We start from the raw sequence: 21,921 nt of genomic DNA, 5'->3' as shown, positions 1-21,921 counted from the left end.
AATACAAGAGCCACACATCGTTAGTTATATACATGTCAGTGACAACAAACATCAGGAGATAAAGCATCAAAGACAAGAATTCAGACTTTACATGAAAAGGAGGAGGAAAAAGTGTAACCATACAGGCCATATAAACAAATACACGTGAGAGGAAAAAACAAAAGAGGATTGCTTCTAGTTCCTTTGCAAAAGCTATCCAAGGAGGAGGGAAAAGGTGATCCAGCTCATTCCTTCTTTGTGCAAAGATAATGAATAAAGCACTTTCCCTGTATTAAGTCAGGTTAGGTCAAAATTATATCAAGAATCACTTCCAAAGAATCAGACCATTTTTAAACTGTAACTCACAGAAGCGATAATCAGATAATTTAAACTGTATTCTTTAAACAAGTAATTTCATTTCCCCCTCAAAAAAAAAGTTCGTTTTATTTGTTAATTACATTCCTCTACACAAAGTAACCCTTGTGTCTTCCTATTAGGTTCATACCTATCTTCAAGCACCAGTGAACCCAGCCATTCACTGGGAACAAAAGCACCTACAGTTCCAGCTTTCATTGGTGGTTTCTTTTTTCACTGGCCATAAGCCAGACTCAAACTGTTTAAGGGGGGAAGTAGCAGACACACATAAGCCACTATTTATTTCCAATCCTCATACAAGACACCTGATACAAGCCAAGATGAAGAGAAATCCAAGGATTCAGTGTATAAGCATGGGAACTCACAAGAGAGAAAGTTGGAGGGAAGGCAGAAAAGGAAGGGGGAGGGTGGAAACACGTGAATTTGGTTTTCAGCTAAAAGGTTCCTCTCATTTTTTCTCAGGTGAATGTGCTGTTGTTGCTACACAGAGACCTGGGCAGCTCAGGTGTTGTGTACTTAAATCACACTGATTTTTAACTAACCTTTTTAACTAAGTTCAAGAAAAAGGACCTTCCATCAGGAGAATTGATCGCAGCTGGTGAGCAAGTATTTCTCATTCTTAACTTTTCTTTAGTACAGCAATATGGTTTGGTTGACAAATGCATTACAAGCCTAGTTATACAAAAAAAGACAAATGATAGATGCTTAGAGATTAGCTAGCAAAACATTTGTTCTGACAGAGAGATGAAGGCAATCTATATGGTGTTGGCTGTCATTATTTCTCTTAATCGATTAACAAACATTGGATCATGTAACATCAAAAATTCAGAACATTGAATTTAAACTGCCTCCAGACACAGCTCCATAAATTATCCTTCCAAAACCCTATTGGTATAGGATGATAATCAATTATTTAAGCTTCAGATAATTAATCCTGTGACTTGAAGAGATTTATACTTTCATTTTTTTATGATTACATCATGAAAAAAAGAACTGATTCAAGCATACCATACCTGCTCTATAGAGACATTATCTGGTGTGATTTCAAAACCATAACTATTTATGTTTAAATAACATTTTAACATGATAATATAAATGCTAGATTTTATTGTTAGCATCTAATAGATAAACTAATACTAAATACAGTTATTAACTTTCACATAGAGTTGCAACAAATACTCAGTCATCGAGAATATAGTAGTAGGGGTAACGATCTGCTTTTGGCTGACTGAAGTTAGTGGTCTGCACAAACATGGGGAAAATCTGAATGGAATTTTTATTACCAAAAAATCCTCATGCCCCAGGCTTAACTGAAATTTATAGCCTTTCCTTAAGAAACACTGGAAAACTTCACATTTTATTATTAAACATTGATAATATTCAATCATCAAATTAATGTGCATAATTAGTAATCTCAGAAGGAGACTCCTTTCCAAAACTCAATCAACAATAGCTAACATGAACAAGTCTAGAAACAAAGAACAACTCCAGAATTGTGATGTCATGTGGAGGGAAAGGGAAGTGTTGTGGACAAGGCTGAGGAGAAAAATATTATAATTAATGTATTAATTGTTTTAGAAACCTAGAGAAATTTCTTCAGAAATTTAAGATTCTTTCTACAAGATGATACTTCATTTTTTCTAAAGTTTTGCACATTTTAACATGCAAATTGTTGTCCAGTCACTTGAATAGAATGCTTTTCTTATATTGAGGTTGAGAGTTATTGGAAGTGCAGTATAAATTGAGCTGTTAACAGTGATGTCAACAGTAGTGATGTTGAGAGATTCATTAAAGTAAGATAAAAGCTGCTGCACTTTTCATGCCTCTCTGTCCTAAGAAGCACAAAGCATCTTCTTTTGCCAGTACTCAGGGTTGTAATTCCATATAGCATATCACTTCTAAATTCAAGTTTGAAATATTCTTTATCAATACAGGCACAAGTGCTTTGGGGGATTATTTATTTTTTATTTAAGTCAAAGCATTTTCTCAACAGGTCCTGGTAACTCCTAAAGCTCAGCCTCTGAAAAGTGGAATCTCCAGCCAGAACTGATAAGCTGACTGGGTAGTACTCTGGGCTACATGTATTTTTTACCTTAGTTCAAACCATCAGGTATGCACCTGAATATCAAAGCTTTAATGCCTAAAGATGATTGTACTGGGCCAAAAGAAGATTTATCAATTAAAAAAAAATTGGCTTTGTAATGCTTTTCATCAACCATTTTGTTCTTGTTCTCTGCTTTTGTTCTCTGACTTTTATGAAGACCAGAAGTTACTGAATTTCTTATAATGGTCTTTGTCAGGAAGAGAAACAAACATCTTCAGAATACTGAAACAGACAGGAACACAGATGGATTGTTCTATTAAGCAGGAGTTGAGATGAAAATCAGTTTAAAAATGCTGTGAAGAATGGGGAAATTTTTAGAGTTTTCATTGTGAGAAACAGCTGGAAATGTCTTTGATATTTATCTTACAATCTTTAACAACCTGGTTCACAGAGTGCATGCTAAAACAATGATGGCAATTTCAACATTCTGGACGGATTTTCTGATTTAAAATGTATAATACGTGGAGGCAAATATTTGTCAACTTTCTTATTTTATTAAGGAGAATATCATGAGACATCTTTTAACCAAAAATCTACTATCCATATAAAACATCCCATGCTGTTATGTTTCACTAAAATTAAAAAAACTAACAGAACAACTAGTAGCACTGTCTTGAAATTGTCATAATCCAGTATTACATCATTGTACTAGTTCATAAGAATCAAATGCTGCATGACCAGAAATGAACTGAAATGAACTTTGTTCCCCTGATTGCACTGTAGTAAGAACCATCCCCTGCAGCCTAATTTTGACAGCTGAAAGCAGTGTTGCATGATAAAATTAAGCACCTCCATTTTGCACTTTTCTCACAAAGAAAGGCATTTCTAGGAATAACCAAGACTGTCTCTGTACTATAGATTGTTAGGATACCACTAACACATTGATTTACACGGTGCCAGGTGACAAATCCACGCAACTAAAGCTGTTGCTTTGTTTTCCAGTTTCCTTGCTGCATTGAAAGGGAAATAATGCTCCATTCAACATTGGCCTTGTCCCTCCTGCTAATTGCAGTCTCTTCCAACCTTGCAATGGCAATCAAAAAGGAAAAACGAGCACCTCAGACACTGTCAAGAGGTACTGTGTATTTACTATATGTAGCTACCCCCTTATCTTACCATATAAGTCAGCAAATGTTTTTATTTAGATTGTGCATGAAAGCACACATATACTTACTGAGGTGTGTTTCTCTACTGTTAAATGTCACTCTAAGCAGTACATCTTATTTCATGTTGTTTCACTTCATCAGTTTGTTCTTAAGAATATGGCTGAGGGCCTCATATAACCTGCATAATTTATGTAACTCACAGTGATCTAATAGAAGCAAACAACCTAAACTGAGTCTCTCAATTCAGGATGTCCTTGTAGGACTATCACTGAAAAAAGTATTCTTGCATATACCATTTAAAAGACTTATTAACTACTGAAACACAGTTTCATAACTTCAGTTGCTATGGAACAATTTTTTTACAGACGCTTTTTTATACACAGAACAGTTTGAGCCACTGGTGGGTTTTTCTGTGTGACTTTTTTATGCTTTTGCTTTTCATCAGATAGTCACAGTCACGCTTTGCAGTGAACACTTCCTTGTGGTGCGTAATTTTCAACCTGGATGTTAACTAAAGACCCTATTTTAAGTTATTCATTTCTGATCAATCTTTAGAAATACAAGCAGAGAAATAGGTTTCCGAGGTCTTTTCCTCTTCTTCATCTTCCCTCTCCTTTCAGGCCTACTGACCCCAAAAAATCTCCAGCTCTTTTCCTGTCCTTTCTACAAGCTGTGCAAAGCCTGCAGACCCCACAGCACCTCTGAGGTCTTCCCATACAAAGCTCTGCCTGTCACAGAGATCCCATCTGAGCCTAATTGCTCAGGGAGCACTTGACAAAATCATACATCACCTAGACTGCCCAGAGTATCTCTTGCCTATCTTGCCGAGATCAGGATTTATTTTTCCCACTAAGCCTAAATGCATAAAAAGATAACAAAATCCCTTCAGTTCTGGCAATTTTGAAAAAAGTCACAGAAAGCAAGTGTCAGTTTTCTAATTCTGATTTCAGGCCTTTTGGGATGCCTTGAGAGCTTTAGCTGTAATTTTCACAGATCAAAGGGGAATACTTAAACCTGCTGCAAAATGACCCTTGCTAACTCCTCTGTGATGTTACCTATGTCAGCTGTTGACTTTAGCCAGGGCTGGTAATGCACTGGTCAACATGCCAGAATCCCACCATCAACCAGACAGATCTGTAATTGAAATCACTCTCCTGAAAGAGACGACCTTGTAGCATCACAAGCAAATGTCCCATGAAAAAGCTAACAGCAAATCTCTGTAGAACCAGGGCATAGTTCAAGCGCTGTCCAGACAGCGCAGAAGAAACAGAGCCTTAACCTGGTCCAGATCCAGAAACTGTTCTACAATTCCCATGAGGGCCGTTGTGAATGGAGCAACACTGCCTGGAAGACAGGGATCTACTACACAGGGGCTGGCATCTTCAGGATCTGAATTTGGACAATTTGCTTTTTGAGATCAGTGTAACCAGCTGTGGATGAGCTATGAAGCCAATGATTCATTAGGATTTTGTTTCGGTGGAGATTTTTATTTAACAGACATTCTTTTATTAAATTTAATTAAATGAAGTACTTGCAACTCCAGGGATTCAAATTCATTACTCGGGAGTTAAATTTATAACCCAAGACTGTTCTAACAACGTTCATATTAAAGTTGATCTTATTTGAGCTGTCATATTTTATTTTTCTCTCTTTTATAAGCCAACTTTCTCTTCAAGCCCCAGGGTCTACATGAAATATGGAGCAGACAATATAAATATATAAAGGATTTGGGTGCTGATTTAGGGACCTCTGAGTATTTAAAAAGACATCTAACAGGTTTGCCAAAGGACTTGAGCTGGATATGCAGCCAGCTGAGGTTTTTTGTGGGTTTGGTTGGTTTTGGTTTTTTAACCTTCCAATGCACCTATCAGGAGATGTAGAATTAGCATATTCACAATATTTGGGAACCTTTGACTAAATAACACAAATCGTATTTGTGTACAACTAGTGATAAATATTAAAAAAAGGATTTTTTTATGATTTACTTGCCTGGCCATCAGTTAATCCTTTTGTTATATTTCTAGGGTGGGGAGATGAAATTACTTGGGTACAAACTTATGAAGAAGGGCTTTATCAAGCAAAAAAAAGGTAAGAGATTAAAAAATAGTTTGAAAGACAAAGTTGTTAATCAGTCATGCCTGAATATACTATAATGAAACAGAACAAAGAAACACCATGACAGCTGATGTGCAGACCACCCAGTTAAATAAAACAGATTTTGTGTTTATAAATAAAAGCTGCTGAAGCAACATCATGGGCTGATAATTTGACACTGTCGTTTCTTTGTCACATCAGCAGTGTTGTCACTTGAATAAGCAATGATAAATACATACTACAATTTAAATATACCTCTGTTATGTGTTTTTTAAAAATCATGTACCTCTGATTACTTCCTTAATCGACAGCTGGAAATCAGTTACATTTGCTCTTGCATGGTGACTACTGCCTCTGATGTTTTCCCTAACACTACTAGTTGGCACATGTTTCTCACTATCTTGGTAGAAATGAAAGTTCCAGTCTGAATGTCCTCTGGGACTCAGCTGAAAATATATCTGAAAGTTCATAACAATACTTATTTAAATCTCTCTTACAGTTCACTTTAGTTCATAGTAGTGTAGCATGAGCTATTGTTAAATTGAAGCCAAATTATTTTTAAATTGAAAGGCAATTAATTTCATGTACCCTATGTGAAAATGGCTAGGAACCAAACAATTCTTGATGGTGATAGCAGATCAGGCATTAGTAACTGATTTGCTGAACAGTAAAAGTAATTTTAAAAAAATACAGAAGAAAATGCATAGAATTGTTTTATGTTTTGACATCCAAAAATATAAAATTTTGATAACTTACCAAATTATTTACAAAAATAAATAATTTACTGTATATCTGTTCAAGAAAGCTTAAAAACCATGAAAGTTTTCATGAGTAGTATTTGATGATGAACCCAATTTTATAAAAATTCTTTTAATTCACTTCATACAGATTATTTGTATTTTCTTAATCATGGAGAACTTCACACCTAAGCATTAAGTACCTCTTCAGTTTGATTATGTACTAACTGGAATGAAATTATGTCTCTTGTTTCTTTCTTCTAGAACTTCTTACTTTAGAAAGCCTATTTAGATAGAGAAACTCTATTTCTTTATTTCCTTCTTTTATGAAGGAGTTACATTCTTTTCCCTTGTTCAAAAATTAATGTCTGTATGGTTTTATTGTGAATAAACATAAGATCAAATGTAATTTGCCTTTTCTGATCTGTTAGTAAAAACACCCATTTGCATACTTGCCAAATGACCTAACTACATGTTTTATTATTATTAATAAAGTAACAAGCCACTGATGGTAATTCATCATTTGGAAGACTGTCAATACTGCCAAGGTAATTTTGATTTTTTGAGTGTTAAAATTTTGTGAATATTCATATAAGAAACTGCACCTATCTATATATTTACCTTCCACTTACTGAAAATTAATTAAAGAAATAGGTAAATGAAAATGTATTTGAAAAGCTAAGAATTTATTACTGTTATTTCCAAAAACTCCACTATGAAACTACCCCACAAAGAACATGAAAAATACTCAGTGCTGCTGTTCTGCTATCCCTTATGCAGCGCTCATCAGTTTAAATTAAGAGACGCAGATTTGCTTCTGACTCATTGAACAGATTTAATATTGTTTGGCTCTCCTGAACTGGTAACTAAAGACGGAGATGAGGACAGGCTGCTGAAATTGATCTAATAAGAATTTTCTGAGAATAATGCACTTTTGTCAAGCTGAGACATGGTATCCATTGAGACGACAGGCTTCACAAATAAGAGAAGAGAGCTTCCATTTTCATAGCCGGGAGGTTGTACTGACTTGGGTCAAAAAAACAAAAAGCAGTGATAGAGCCCTTAAGTGTCTCCTCAGGAATGTGAATCAGCAGAGACAGGAACAATGTGGCCAGTCTCCGGCAAACATGGTGCCTAAACACTGAGGAAAGGCAGTGTTTGAGATGGGCTTCAAAATGATCATGTCTTTTCTAGCACTGAAGAAAGCTTTTGCAGAAAATGAAGAGATACAGGAAATGGCCCAAAATAACTTCGTTATGCTGAATCTCATGGTATGAAGGGTTTGGGGTGGTTTGACTGTGTTTTAGTCTGTGTTTTCTCTTTCTTTCTCTTGCTTTTTCATGTCATTTTAGCTAAATATTTCTGGCATTTCAGTTACATGTAAAAACAGGCATTTGTGCATGTGTATCCACATACAAGTCATACCCTTTTTGGTTTTGTCCTCTGGTACAAGACTATTCACACTTGGTACTACTTCAAAAAAATTCACAGAAATATTTTAATAACCTGCTTTAATTTCTCTGCCAGCATGAAACCACAGATAAAAACTTGTCACCTGATGGACAATACGTGCCTCGAATCATGTTCGTAGGTATGTAAAATATTTATGTATCTTCAAAGCTGTGATATCTGAATCTATGCCAGTGTCCTCCTTTGGGGACATCAAAATCATTGAATACCAGGTTGGAAAGGACCTCAAGGATCACCTGGTCCAACCTTTCTTGCCAAAAGCATGGTTTAGACAAGATGGCCCAACACCCTGTCCAGCTGAATGTTAACAGTGTCCAGTGTTGGGTAATCCACCACTTCCCTGGGGAGATTATTCCAATGGCTGATTGTTCTCATTGTGAACAATTTTCCTCCTGTGTCCAACTGGAATCTTCCCAGGAGTAACTTGTACCCATTACTCCTTGTCTTTTCCATGTGACTCCTTGTAAAAAGGGAGTCTCCATCTTCTTTGTAGCCACCCTTTAAATACTGGAACATGGTGCTAAGGTCTCCCTTAAGCCTTCTGAAGGCTGAACAAACCCAATTCTCTCAGCCTTTCCTCATATGACAGGCTTCAGACCTTAGATTCACTCTGCAAACAAAAAAAACCCTCAAAATTTATCATTACCATGGCATTAGTGTGGAATTTGGCAGATCTGAGTTCAGTTCTCCCTCTGTCACAGGCTTTGACCCTCAAAAACTTCCTCAGGTTACGATATGTTCTGGAGGGTACGTAATTTATGCCTGGAGGCAAGATGCTTAAATATCTGTTAATATCTGAGCTTTTGATCTCTATGTTTCTTGCTAGTGCTGTTATAAGATAAAGTTTACTGAAAATGGTCAAATATCTGACTGAATTTAGATGTCTACACTGTGGACATTACCACAGAGCAAGTCAGTAGCCAGTGGCATCTAAGGAATGATTTATCCCATCATAAAGGTGACTTCTGGAATAGATTGAATGAATCATGCCCCATTGTACCTGCTCCTTTTCACTGATGGTACAAGGAGCCTAGAGTGACTAGCCGTGTGGTGGCATCCAAAGTTAGGTGAGATGAAGCCCGCACTCAGACAGAGAACAATGTAGTAACAGGAGTCAGTTAACTAACAGAAAGCTTGGAAGGGGAACTGGAAGAAGAGATGTCCACAACAACTTACTCCCATGATAGAAACGTTAAGAATCATAGGATTTTAATTCTGAAGGCTCCAGGTAGGTCATGTTAATACTGCATTAGGTACACATAACGCTCACTATGTGTGTATTCAGTCAAATTGGCCTCTCCTGATGTAACCCCAGAACTTGTAAAACAGGATATTTTTCTTAAAATATAGATGAAATGCATGTGTAATCTATCTCTTAAAAACAGCTGCATAATATAAAAATGAGCATTAGCTTTTGTTCAGGATTTCTCCAAGTAAAGAGCAGTTTGTTGGATCAGAGCATAACGGCCTCCTAATTGCCTCGTTGATGAAATCAGAACACCTCAGAAACAGGGCTGTCAAAGTAGTGCCACAGACATTGCCCTCAGCTGTTGTGGGAATGGAAAGCAGTGTTTAATATGATTACTTTTTCAGACCCATCTCTCACAGTAAGAGCTGATATCACAGGAAGATACTCCAACCGGCTTTACACTTACGAACCACAAGACATACCATTCTGTAAGTGCCCCCTTTGTTGTGTTACTTTGCATTTCACATTGTAAGCAGCCAGATACACCCCGTCCCAATCATTTGTGCTTGAGAATCTGTTAAGATCTCAAAGTAATGAATAAAGACTCTGTGTGAGCACTTGCAATGAATTATAGTAGTATAACCTGTTCTAGCAAAACATTTAAGCACACCTATTGTCTCAGTGAATTTATTGGGACTATTCAGGTAAGACAAATTGAAAGATCATGGATGAGAATTTTCAGGATCGAGATCTGAGCAGTTTGCTGGAGAATGGTGAAAGTCACTACGCTCAAAGGTATCCAACTGCACAATGTAAACAGCCAGTGGTGGGAGGGAATCAGTAAAGAAATGCTGGTGGTTACCTGGGTACCACCTAACACCCATATTTCAGAAAGGAATGTGATTTTTCAGGTTGAGCTACTCCTTAGTCTATACCATCTATCTGACAGCAATCCAGTATTGCACCACAACTATGCATGTCACATCTGATTGATTACCAGGCTTGCTGTCGAGAAATGAGGTGGTTGAAAGGAGTCTTGTCAAATCCCTTTAAGTTAAACATTTTGATTCATGAACCTTTTTACCTTCTGCTTTAGTATCAATGCCAGAATTTTCACAATAGAAAGCTCTAATGTGCGACCATAAATTAATTTCAATGTGAATAATTTACTAATCAAACTAGGTGAGTTTTTTAATTGTACAAATGCACTTTAAGTACATTTTTACAGTTCTGATTTATTTTTCTTTCAGTAATAGAGAACATGAAGAAAGCACTACGCCTCATTCAGACAGAACTGTAACCAGAAACAGTGAAATAACCATAGCCTCTACGAGGTGAAGCTGCACTAGGAAACCTAACATTTTAAAATATTTTAGTTAACCTCTCTGTCTCTACTAGCATTTTGAACTCTTACCAAACAGCTTTGGTATATCAGATTTCATAAGAAATTTATATGTACAATTTGAAGAACAAACATAGAAAGACTATTGTGTCCATTTGGAAAACGAGAAATCTATTAAACACTGAAATTAGTTATCTGAATAACTGAAAGTGATGGTTTAAGGTATAGCAACTTTGAACTGTATTTTCTCAATCCAACTATGACTTTAAGTCATCTATGACTTCTGATTGAGAATTATAACAAATCTTTTTGATGTCTATTTGCAGTTTGTTATATAAGTCAATAGCTGCATCTTGGCTCCTAATTTTTATTTTTATTGCAAGAAGCTTGTAAATTGCTAGTGTAATTCTAGTGTAACTATGCACTTATTTCTCATTAAAGGAAAAGAAACTTTGCTGGCAAATCAGACAGGAAGGCTCTTCTTATGGATTTTAGAATAGCTTATATAGAAAAAAATCAGCGATCTGGGCTTAGCTTTCTTCTGTATAATTTTTTAACTGATAGCTGAAAACAGAACAGACATTTCACACTGAGCATGTGGTCTCAGTGAGGTGGTAGTCATCAGATAACAACTACAGATTTTGCTATGATAAAGATACAATGAAGCAAGAGACATGGAAGGAGATAGTCACAGAACTTCACACCTGAGGGCAAATGATGCTTGTAAATTCTGGTATGGGAAAAATGATTGGGCTTGTCCTAGCTCTTTTCATTTAAATCACACTTGAGTCATGTGAAGCTCATCCCAGGTCATTCCCTCTTTTTCTGTAGCATCCCAACACAGACATCACAGAGGCAGTTTAGTGAGGGGATCTGTACATACAAAATCTTCACAAAATTTCCCCAGGGTCACTGTATGCAAGGGCAGACACCAGTTTTGTGTAAAAAGCTGAAGGCAGTTGAAATAGTTTGTCATCTCAGCAATGTGCTTCTTCATTAGAGCAAGATAGCAAGCGATTCATCTGTAGTAAGAGCATGTATGTTATGTTATATGCTAAGCACCAGTGTCACTTGTTTGTGGTGCCTGAAGGAAAGATCTTTGCAGGACAGCTTTGCTAATTTGCAATACCTACTATTAATTTCTCATGAATGAGTTATATTGCACCTTTACCAGCAGAAGTAGGGAGGTGATAGTCCCCCTGTACTCTGCACTGGGGAGGCCACACCTTGAGTACTGTGTCTAGTTTTGGGCACCTCAATACGAGAGAGATATCGAGGTGCTGGAGTGAGTGCAGAGGAGGGCAACGAAGCTGGTGAAGGGCCTGGAGAACAGGTCCTGTGAGGAGAGATTGAGGGAGCTGGGACTGTTCAGTTTGAGGAAGAGAAGGCTGAGGGGGGATCTCATCACTCTCTACACCTACCTGAAAGGACATTGTAGAGAGGTTGGTGCTGGTCTCTTCTCACAGGTGATTAGTGACAGAACAAGGGGGAATGGCTTTAAACTCCAACAGGGGAGGTTTAGACTGGACAGAAGGAAAAAATTATTCACAGAAAAAGTGGTCAGACAGTGGAATAGGCTGCCCAGGGAGGTGGTGGAGTCACCATCCCTGGATGTGTTTAAGGGTCGTTTAGATGAGATGTTGGGGGATATGGTGTAGGGGAGACCTTTGTAGAGTAGGGCTGATGGTTGGACTCGATGATCCCAAGGGTCTTTTCCAACCTGAATGATTCTATGATTCTATGATTCTACCTGTCTTCATAATTATGTAAAATTTAGATATAAGCATATATTCCAACAGAGTGGTGATGACATGTACACTAAGAGAAAAAAATGCTTGTGTTAGTCATTAACAATATACTGTCTTCATAATCAGTTAAATGATTTTTTTTTAACCTATGGGAAAATGCTAGAAACAAAATTAAATTGGCAATCACATTCCTTTGAGTTGTGTTTAGCTCTGCTCATTTATATCCATGTCTATTCCAGATTTGGCAACATTTCCCAGTCTGTGGGCATACCCTCTTCTGAGCATGCCAGAGATGTTCAGGAGAAAGGGATGTGAGCTAGCTGCCAGAGATGACAGAGGATAGTCATGGCAACACTTTCAAAGTAGGGTGGAGAGAAGGTTTACTTCAGAGAGAAACTTAGCACAAAATAACTTTGGAAATGCTTAAGTATGGTAGATTCAAAATATTACCAAAAAGAGTAGGTGAAATGTGGTGGGTCTTTGCTGTGACATTGCAGGGAAATTTTTTCCCTCCATACATTCACTTTCAACACGAGCCAAGATCACAAGAGACATTGGCTTGAAACAACCTCTGCTCTAACTCAGCCAGGAAATCAAACATGGGATAGTTACACTATCAGCCAAAACCTGCTTCATCTACTAAAGATTCAGAAGACTAAGGCTGCAGGCTCTGGATGGATATTTGAGGGAAGGCTGCATTTGTGGAAGTATTTGCATGTCTATGCTTTCATTGCACTATGAAACAACAACTTTTCATTTCAGATCTGGAAAGCAGCTGCAAAACAAACCTATTGTCCTCCCTTCAACTCTAGTAACTACATCTTTGTCCATGGTATTCTTGTTTTCTTGACTACTACTACTTTCCAATGATTGCAAAAATGACATCTGCCATAAAAGACTAATCTCATGGATTGCCCTAGTCAGTCCAGATATTCCATCAGCCTTTCGGTAAAGGAAGGGCATCCTCAGACATACAAATGTCGAAGACCATAAATATGCTGAGGGATCCTTTGGGATTATACAGTGGATGAACACTTTACCTCTTCTTTCCTGTTAAGTAGATACATCCACATGTATACAGGCCAAACCCAGGGATGATGTCCTTTTTGTGCTGAATGCTGTCACTCCTCACACTGAAATGTTAATACATTTCTATACCAAAGAGAGGGAAGCCACAGGCACAGTCTGATGTCACACTGCTGTAACTCTGTAAAAGGAAGCTCGGGGGGATCTTATTAATGTATATAAATACCTGAAGGGAGAGTGAAAAGAAGACGGAGCCAGGCTGGTTTCAGTGGTGCCCAGTGACAAGACCAGAGGCAATGGGCACAAACTGAAACACAGGAGGTTCTGTCTGAACATCAGGAAACACTTTTTTGTCGTAAGGGTGACTAAGCATTGAGACAGGTTTCTCAGGGAAATTGTGGACTCTCCATCCTTGGAGATATTCAAAAGCCACTTTGACATGGTCCTGGGCAACTGGCTGTAGGTGGCCCTGCTTGAGCAGGATGTTGGACCAGATGACCTCCACAGGTACCTTCCAATCTCAATCACTTTGTGAAGCCAGTAGTCCAATTCAGTGGGATTATTTAGCTGGACTTACAATTTAGCAGCTCCATAACCTTCCCTGGCACCAAGGTAAGACTGACAGGCCTATAGTTCCCCAGATCCTTCTTCCAGTCCTTCTTGTAGATGGACATCACATTTGCTAACCTCTGGTCAACTGGGACCTCCCCAATTAGCCAGGACTGCTGATAAATGATGGAAAGTGGCTTGGTGAGAACTTCCGCCAGCTCCCTCAGTACCCTTGGGTGGATCCCATCTGGCCCCAGAGACTTGTGTATGTCTGAGTGGTGCAACAGGTTGCTAACCTTTTCCCCTTGGATTATGGGGGATTAATTCTTCTCCCCGTCCCTGCCTTCCAGCTCAGGGGGCTGGGTACCTGGAGAACAACTGGTCTTAGTATTAAAGACTGAGGCAAAGTAGGCATTAAGTACCTCATCCTTTGTCACTATGTTTTCTCCCACATCCAATACAGGATGGAGATTCTTCTTAGCACTCCTTTTGTTGTGAAGGTATTGATAGAAGCATTTTTCACTGTCTGTCATGGCAGTAGACAGATTAAGTAATAGTTGGGCTTTGGTGATTCTAATTTTCTCCCTGCATAAGCTCATGACATCCTTGTAGTCCTTCTGAGTGGCCTGTCCCTTCTTCCAAAGGTCATAAACTCTCTTCTTTTTCCTGAGTTCCAGCCAAAGCTCTCTGTTCAGTCAGGCCAGTCTTCTTCCCTGCCATCTCGTCTTTCAGCACACAGGGACAGCCTGCTCCTGTGCCTTTAAGATTTCCTTCTTGAAGAATGTCCAGCCTTCCCCGACTCCTTTGCCCTTCAGGACTGCCTCCCAAGGGACTCTGTCAACCAGACTCCTAAACAGGCCAAAGGCTGCCCTCTGGAAGTCCAAGGTAGCAGTTCTGCTGACCCCACACCTTACTTCTCCAAGAATTGAAAACTATCATTTTGTGATCGCTATGCCCAAGACAGCCTTAAAGTGTCACATCACCCACAAGTCTTTCTCTGGTCACAAACAACAGGTCCAGCAGGGCACTTTCCCTAGTTGGCTCACTCACCACCTGTGTCAGGAAGTTATCTTCCACACACTCCAGGAACCTCCTAGACTGTTTCTTCTCTGCTGTATTGTATTTCCAGCAGACATCTGGTAAGTTGAAGTCCCCCCATAAGAACAAAGGCTAGTGATTGTGAGACTTTTCCCAGCTACTTATAGAATATTTTGTCTGCCTCTTCATCTTGGTTGTGTGGTCTATAACAGACTACCACATGATATCTGCCTTGTTGGCATTCCCCCTGATTCTTACCCATAAACAGTCAACTTTATTGTCACCATCATTCAGCTCTAGACGATCAAGACACTTCGTAACATACAGGACTACTTCACTGCCTCTCCTTCCTTGCATATCCCTTCTGAAGAGTTTATAGCCACACATTGCAGCACTCCACTTGGCAAGTCATCCCACCATGTTTCCATGATGGCAACTATATCATAGTTTTCCAGCTGCACAGTGACTTCCAGCTCCTCCTGTTTGTTGCCCATGCTGCATGCATTGGTGTAGATGCACTTCAGTTGGGCTATTGATCTTGTCGCCTTTTCTGGGGGAGAAGCCCTAATTCCCATGTGACCATTTTCATGCGCTTCTGTGGTTTCTAACACATCAATAACCCTTGTATCTTTGCTGTTGCTTGGATCTCCATCCTCTACCTCCACTGTGATGGCAGACCGAAGGACCTTGCTAGCACACTGTCCCTCAAACATTGGTGTGCCACCCCCAGGCTTATCTCTAGTGAGCCTGGTTTTATCCCCTTCCCCCTTCAAATTTAGTTTAAAGCTCTTTCTTCTTTTAGCGGATCCATTCATAAGCAAAAAGATGGCTGTCAAGAATCCACAAAGCGGGAATACTAAAAGGTTTGTGATCCGGGACCACAGTCTGGGCTCCTGGAATGTTATTTACCTGGGCTCAGGAATGTTAAATTCCATAGTCTGACTGACCTCAGTGCTCTTAGAGAAAATAAATGGTAGAATCATCACTTATAGGGATTGTGGAAGTAATAAGTAATGCAAGCCCTGGGCCTAGAAATCTACTGTTGTTCCCCTAGGAACATAGTAAATTTTTCCCCGTAGAAAATAACCTATGTGAATTATATTATAAATAACAATTTTTTCAGAACAATAAAATGATCACTGACTTTTTCAAATGAAAATTAGCCTTTATATCTACACTGCAATGTATGTTATTTTAACATTTTAGGAAAATCTGGATTAATTTCCGAAGGTATTATTGATACTGATTGCATCTGTAATCTAGAACAGTATTTTCCACTGCAGAAGTTTTTGACAGCTTTGACAAACCACTCATCCAAGCAGACAGCAGCCACTTTCCAGAAATGTCACATGAATTCCTCTGTGTCAGATGAGATCTCTTTGCAAAGTGACTAAAGGGGTTTTCACCCTCTTTCCCTTCTCAGATTCCCATAGGTGCCAGGCTGAAATCCGTTCTCAGACATAGCCTTGAGAAATTGGACTAAATTTTGTGATCCTTAAAGATTCAGATCCAGCCCTTTTGGTGGAGCTAGATATTCAGGTAAAAAACACCACGTATGTTGCACACATATTTTCCATTCACAGCTTAATTCAACATTCATCCTTAATTTTAGAGTTGCTATTATATTTCTGCCTTCTCTTATTTGAAGATTATTTTTCTAGGTAAGATCTCTCCTGATGGAACAGAAACTCAGACCTCAAGTTAAAGTCTTGTTGCTCTGGAATAAGACAGTAAGTCTGTAGTCTGTGCAATGACAGACACAACATCATTCTTTCCCCTTTTTTTCCTCTGAAATTAATGTCATGAGACACTACTCCCTCTTTTCTTCCTTTCTTGTCTGCTTGCATTCCACACATCTTTATTCACAATATTAGCAGGCAGATTTTTATTCTCACTCTTTACTTCTCTCTGTTAAGAAAGACTAGGAAGCTATTCCTTTTGTTCCTTGGTTAACTGGAACTAAAGCAAACAGGTTTATCTGAGCTCTGTTGTTCGGGTTAGAGCTGAAGAAAGAGAATAAAGGCTGAAAATGTGAACGCAGAAGTTTTTTTGTACAGAATAAATTCAGTCACAATATAAGGATCAATAGCTGAAAAAGCCTACCTGTGTAGACTGTGTGCTTTTACAGAATTCATAACCTGTATACCATATGTATGGATGCTAATATTAACATGAGCATAATACAGCATCGCCCATGTTTTGTATAAAAGACTTCTCTGAGTTCTGCCTTTGCTATGAACACAACACATTCCAGGAAGCAAACTTTATTGCCGCTTATTCACATATCCATGCCTACTTTACTGTCTGGACTTATCTGTTGTAATCAGACCAAGGGTAGCCAAACAAACGTGGACTTAACGTCAGTGAGGTGAGGTGAGGCACAGGAATCTGAGAACTGACAGAACAGGATCCTCCCCTATGTATCCGTCTCAGCACAGAAAGGCGTTGGCTTTTCTAGGCAGATGGCTGATGTATCGGTCTGCAGAGCTAAAATATTTTCCCATGTGCAAATATTTGTGCTTGACCAGAACAAAAGAAAAGCCACCATACCTTTGTGTACCATGGAGGTGAGAGACTGTGGGACACCTCAGCACTTAAAATACAAAAGTAACTTGATCTTGCAGAAGAAGGCTGATACGCTTTGGATTGTTTCATGTGCTACATGTGTTCTTGCCAAAGGCTGACACGGAGAAATTTTCAAATGCTGAGGTGTCCTCCACAGGATCGGCCAAGTCACTGATCTGCTTCCTTTTGTTTCTTCCTTTGTTCAAATGGATGCACAGATCCACAGTACAACTCAGGTGGAAACACAAAGTCTCCATGGCAATTAAAAAGTCCTAAAACACCAATGAGAGGGGATGAATATTTATTCTTCCACCAGAAAATCTTCAGAATTTGCAATCTATATATTCAGAACTTTTCCTTGCTGTTCAACGTGCTCATGCTATTCATCACTTACCATCTTGGGTTGCTACTGTGCACTGTAAAGTAACTGACCCACTAGTCACTAAAAGTGGATCTATTTCAGCAGATGATTTTCTTTTAAGAGGTATCAGATATTTGGTGATCCTTTTAGAATAAGAGAAGACACACAAAACAACAGCTTCCCCTACCTTTGCACAGTAAGAAAGAACAAATACAATGGAGTCATCGTTTAGTTCACACTGCCTTTAGTAAAGCACTGCATTTCAAAATTTCCCTCTAATTCCAACTCCAACTGTTCTTAAGTCACCCTTTGTACATGTCTAAGTGTGACCTGAGAGGAAAAGACACCATATGTAATAATTTTTGAGGGTTATAACGCTCACGAGACAACACTCCTTGGGGGGTTTTTTGATGGTTAGACTTTGTTATTTCTTCATGAAAGAGCCTAAAAATACTTCAAAAAAGATCTACTGTGTCATCTGTTACCTTTCTGTGCACACTGAGGATCACTCATTACTGCTTTGCACACCTGGGCTGCATGTCCCCAGGTGATTGTTTGTAAAAGGTTGGCACACATGAACCCACCCTGCTGTTTAGCACTCAGCCAGCTGGGGAGAGTCAAATTCACAGATATATACAAACCACTGGCTTTATTGCTTACATTCACATACAATGAAGAGGACAGTGACTGACTGGAGACGAAGGTACACCCTAAGGTGAGGTGTACTGTACAGGACGGGGAGAAAAGGAGCTTTCATCTGCTAAGGTATTTTTTGCTTCAAGCCTACAAGCAGGTGGGGCTGTGATTTTACACAGCTCTTGAGAATTTGTACCAAGAGCACTCAAAGAGCAGAACAAGAGCCCACCTCTCCCAGACCTGTACTACTTCGCTTGGAAGACATCTCCACATTCAGTATATGTTACTCATCAAATATTTTCACATATACATGCCCACTGAGGAGCACTCTCACCGTAATTGAAAGAAATATTCCCTCATGGCCTCAGTGGCTTTAGTTCTCATTAATTCATATACTCTTGACCTTGACAGAAAAAGACAAAAATTCTTAAATCCTATAATGAGTTCCCAAAAGGAATTCAAAGATTCAGAGCAGCAGTTACCCTGGGCCTGGAAACTCAATCTTTCCTTCCTTGGGAAAACACCCTTTCATATTTACTAACCAAACAAATTAATACACAAGGAGCCACACACCAGTGAAAACACATTATGGGATATTCGGCATTCTTGGACTAAAGATATGGGATGTAGAACAACTCCTTTAAAGAAAAAGAAAGCTTTGAGGTTTGTTTGTTGTTTATAAATGTCAAGAAACAACTTTGTTGATGTCTATGGAGATTTTGAAATGAATAAGTATTCTTTCATATGGTATTTCTAGAAGGCAACAGTGTAAATGTGAACCTATCTTAAGTGTTTATGTGGTATCCACTATATTAACACCATTGAGTGTGACTAATGGGGATACCTTGAGGCTTCCTTTCCTGACCAAATGTGTTGACGGCACAGATGGTGAGCTGAACTTGTACAGCCCCAGGTCCAGCTATAGGGCATCTCTGGAGCACAGAAGGACCAGACAGCTTAAGCAGTAGGCAACGCTGCTATCCACAGGCAGGTATGCTGCCTGAAGGTTGTCTGTGATGTGGGATTAAAGAGACTGACAGATCCTTCAGGTATTTACCCTGAAGAGAGTCGCAGAAGCTAAGGATGTTTAGATTTCCATATTTTTATACAGAAGGAACTAAAACATAGGCAGGTTAAGATCACACAAAAAGCATGTGGTAGGACAAGGAACTGAAGGTGCATTTATCCAGCTGATATGAATGAAAATAAGCACAAACTAATTAATGCTGCCTCTTTCTGACTGTGAAATGTGTTCTGTTAGTTATCTGAATTCTTGAAATTAATAGAGAAAAGGCATTGTGCTAAGATAAATGAAAGAGAGCATCCACAATTTTGTAACCAATGCATAAACCTGAAACCATAAAGCCTTTCCTTCCTGCACTGAAACAAATCAAAGGCTACGTGTCCTTCTAGAGAAAGGATGACTCACCAAGAAAGCTAAAGAACATTCTTCCTGTGCTATATAGTTTCATAACATGCTCTACTGAGCCATAAACAAACCCAGAAGCAACAATGTCTTTGAGAAAGAGTAAATTCCAGAAATATTTGTGGTAAACAGATAATTCCACAGTTTTAGCTACAGTGCTAGAGGTCTTACTGTAGCTACCATGTCTCCAGATAAAGTTAAAATTAATTTAAAGGAAAAACTGTGGTTCCAAGTCTGACAATAGCAAGTATTGTCAGTGCCAGTAAATACTTTGGCATTACTTGATGTGTATATTTCAGTCATGTAAACTCAATACGTTTGTGGTAGTATGCTGATAAATCATGGAAATGTTCAAACTACATAGTGACTATAGGGGCAACTTGCCAAAAAGATGTCAGGCTGATAACCGAATTTTGAAAGAGCAAAGCTGAAAAACAAGTAAGATCTTCCATAAAAATAAATACAATAATTTAAACAGTGAGGGGGAAAAATAAAAAAACTTATGTGTTTGCATGCATAAATTCTGAATGTATTAGCAAATCTCACTTATGAAATCTGGAATAAAAATTATAGTTCTAATGATATTTCACTTATAGAAGTGGAGATTGTCTTGCATGCTGATACGGGGGTGGGGGAATGATGGGTGGCACCATTATGGCTCCTATGCCTTTTGTGGGTAACCAGCATAAGTGGGTGCCTCTCTGAAGTGCTTGTCCACCGACACACATGGCACGGGGAACAGACAGGAGGAATTAGAGGTCTGCATGCAGTTGCTGGGCTTACTAGGACTGTAATGGGGGGCAGAATTTGGCCCTAATAGCAGCACTTAGGCCAATGTGAACACATTTTCCCTTTTTGGCCATTATAGCCCTTACATGGCACTTCATGTGAGTGATTACTTTACTGCACAAATAAAATGCACTTTTCCTAATAAACAATACTGGCTCTGCTTAGATGAAGGGAAGCTGTGGTAGCTGCTGTACTATTATTGTTCTTCTTGGTTCATTTTGACACATGATTAAACAATAATCATAATCCCTTGGTTGTTACAAGCTTATCTGAAGTTTATCAAGTAGCTAAACACTATTTGGCCTTGTCCAAATTAAGGAGAGAGGCTTATGTTCAAAGGCAGAGTACCCACTATAGCTTGAGGCACGCTACAGGAGGACTAAAGGGATGGCACTGTGTCTACCACATATGGAGCTAACTTCAGTTTGGAGAACAGTGACTGCCTCAGAGCAGAAACTGGGTCTTCAGTGTGCAGCTAGTTACGCACCAAGTCTTGAGGTTTTCTTACAAGTTTTTTTTCTCTTATGTTAGCAGTATTACTGTAAAATCAGAATAACTGTTAGCATGAAGTGCTTGAATTAAAACAGATGCACTGAATTTCCTATTTGTACCCTAAGGTGAGTATATGCAAGCATATGAGGACCTATCACTTTGTGATTTGCCTACACATCAAGTGCTTTAATTTAATTTAAGTACATACTTGTAGCATGTTGTCTCTCCTGTAATGGGTGGTAGTATTTATAGTTATTAATTTTATTGCTTATAAGAAGGATAGAAACTTATTGCATGAAACATCAAACACATTGTAAGTGTGTTTCTGCTTAAATTGTGAGGGTGGTTATAATATCTTCTTATAAGAAAAACTTGATATAGAAAGGCTATGTCCTCCTGGTATATGTTAGCTTTAATCACTACTTTATGCACCTCTTAGGTGAACAAAACATATCTCTATTCACGTAGTTACTAAAGCAATTACTGTGCAATGATTACAGAAAATCTTCAAACTCATCTCCTGTATAAGTAGGCTTTGTGCAACCAAAATAGAACAGCAGATAGAGATTAGTTTGTTTAATAGAAAAAGGACATCTTACATAGTTGAAGTCATAATGCCAGGCAAGACCAGATGCTGAATTAAAGTACAGATTTATTTTTTTAATTTTAGGCGCAAATTGATGTAAATAGGTGGAAACTTATATATGTGTAACTTATATAAGTGTAGCCACACTACACATTAATTAAGCTTGAAAAATGTATTCTCTTTCTAAAGCTGTTTTTTTTCTTTTTCATTTTGACAAAACCACATGGACCTAACCATCTCTATATTTCAACTCATTCTTTGGGTAAGGCAGCAAGAGAGACTACAGGTGGGCATGATAATTCAGCAACG

The 21,921-nt window shown here is 38.5% G+C and overlaps 1 protein-coding gene across 2 annotated transcripts; it reads left to right on the top strand.

The window, feature by feature from the left end:
- The first annotated feature begins 647 nt into the window (after positions 1-647).
- Positions 648-11,899, top strand: AGR3 (anterior gradient 3, protein disulphide isomerase family member). Of its 2 annotated transcripts, XM_074849253.1 has the most exons (10): positions 648-699; positions 817-952; positions 2,348-2,464; positions 3,401-3,533; positions 5,589-5,652; positions 6,891-6,943; positions 7,590-7,666; positions 7,923-7,986; positions 9,459-9,542; positions 10,305-11,899. In XM_074849253.1, the coding sequence occupies exons 4-10, from the start codon at positions 3,428-3,430 to the stop codon at positions 10,352-10,354; spliced, it is 498 nt and encodes a 165-aa protein (XP_074705354.1). In that variant the 5' UTR covers positions 648-699; positions 817-952; positions 2,348-2,464; positions 3,401-3,427; the 3' UTR covers positions 10,355-11,899. The 2 variants fall into 2 exon arrangements, with proteins under 2 accessions (XP_074705354.1, XP_074705364.1); XM_074849263.1 differs by lacking the exon at positions 2,348-2,464.
- The last annotated feature ends 10,022 nt before the right edge of the window (positions 11,900-21,921 follow it).

Source organism: Strix aluco, chromosome 1 (assembly GCF_031877795.1).
Source record: "Strix aluco isolate bStrAlu1 chromosome 1, bStrAlu1.hap1, whole genome shotgun sequence".
In the NCBI taxonomy this organism is placed as follows: Eukaryota; Metazoa; Chordata; class Aves; order Strigiformes; family Strigidae; genus Strix; species Strix aluco.
The sequence above is the reverse complement of the archived record's forward strand: the minus strand, read 5'-3'. Positions and strand labels throughout refer to the sequence as shown.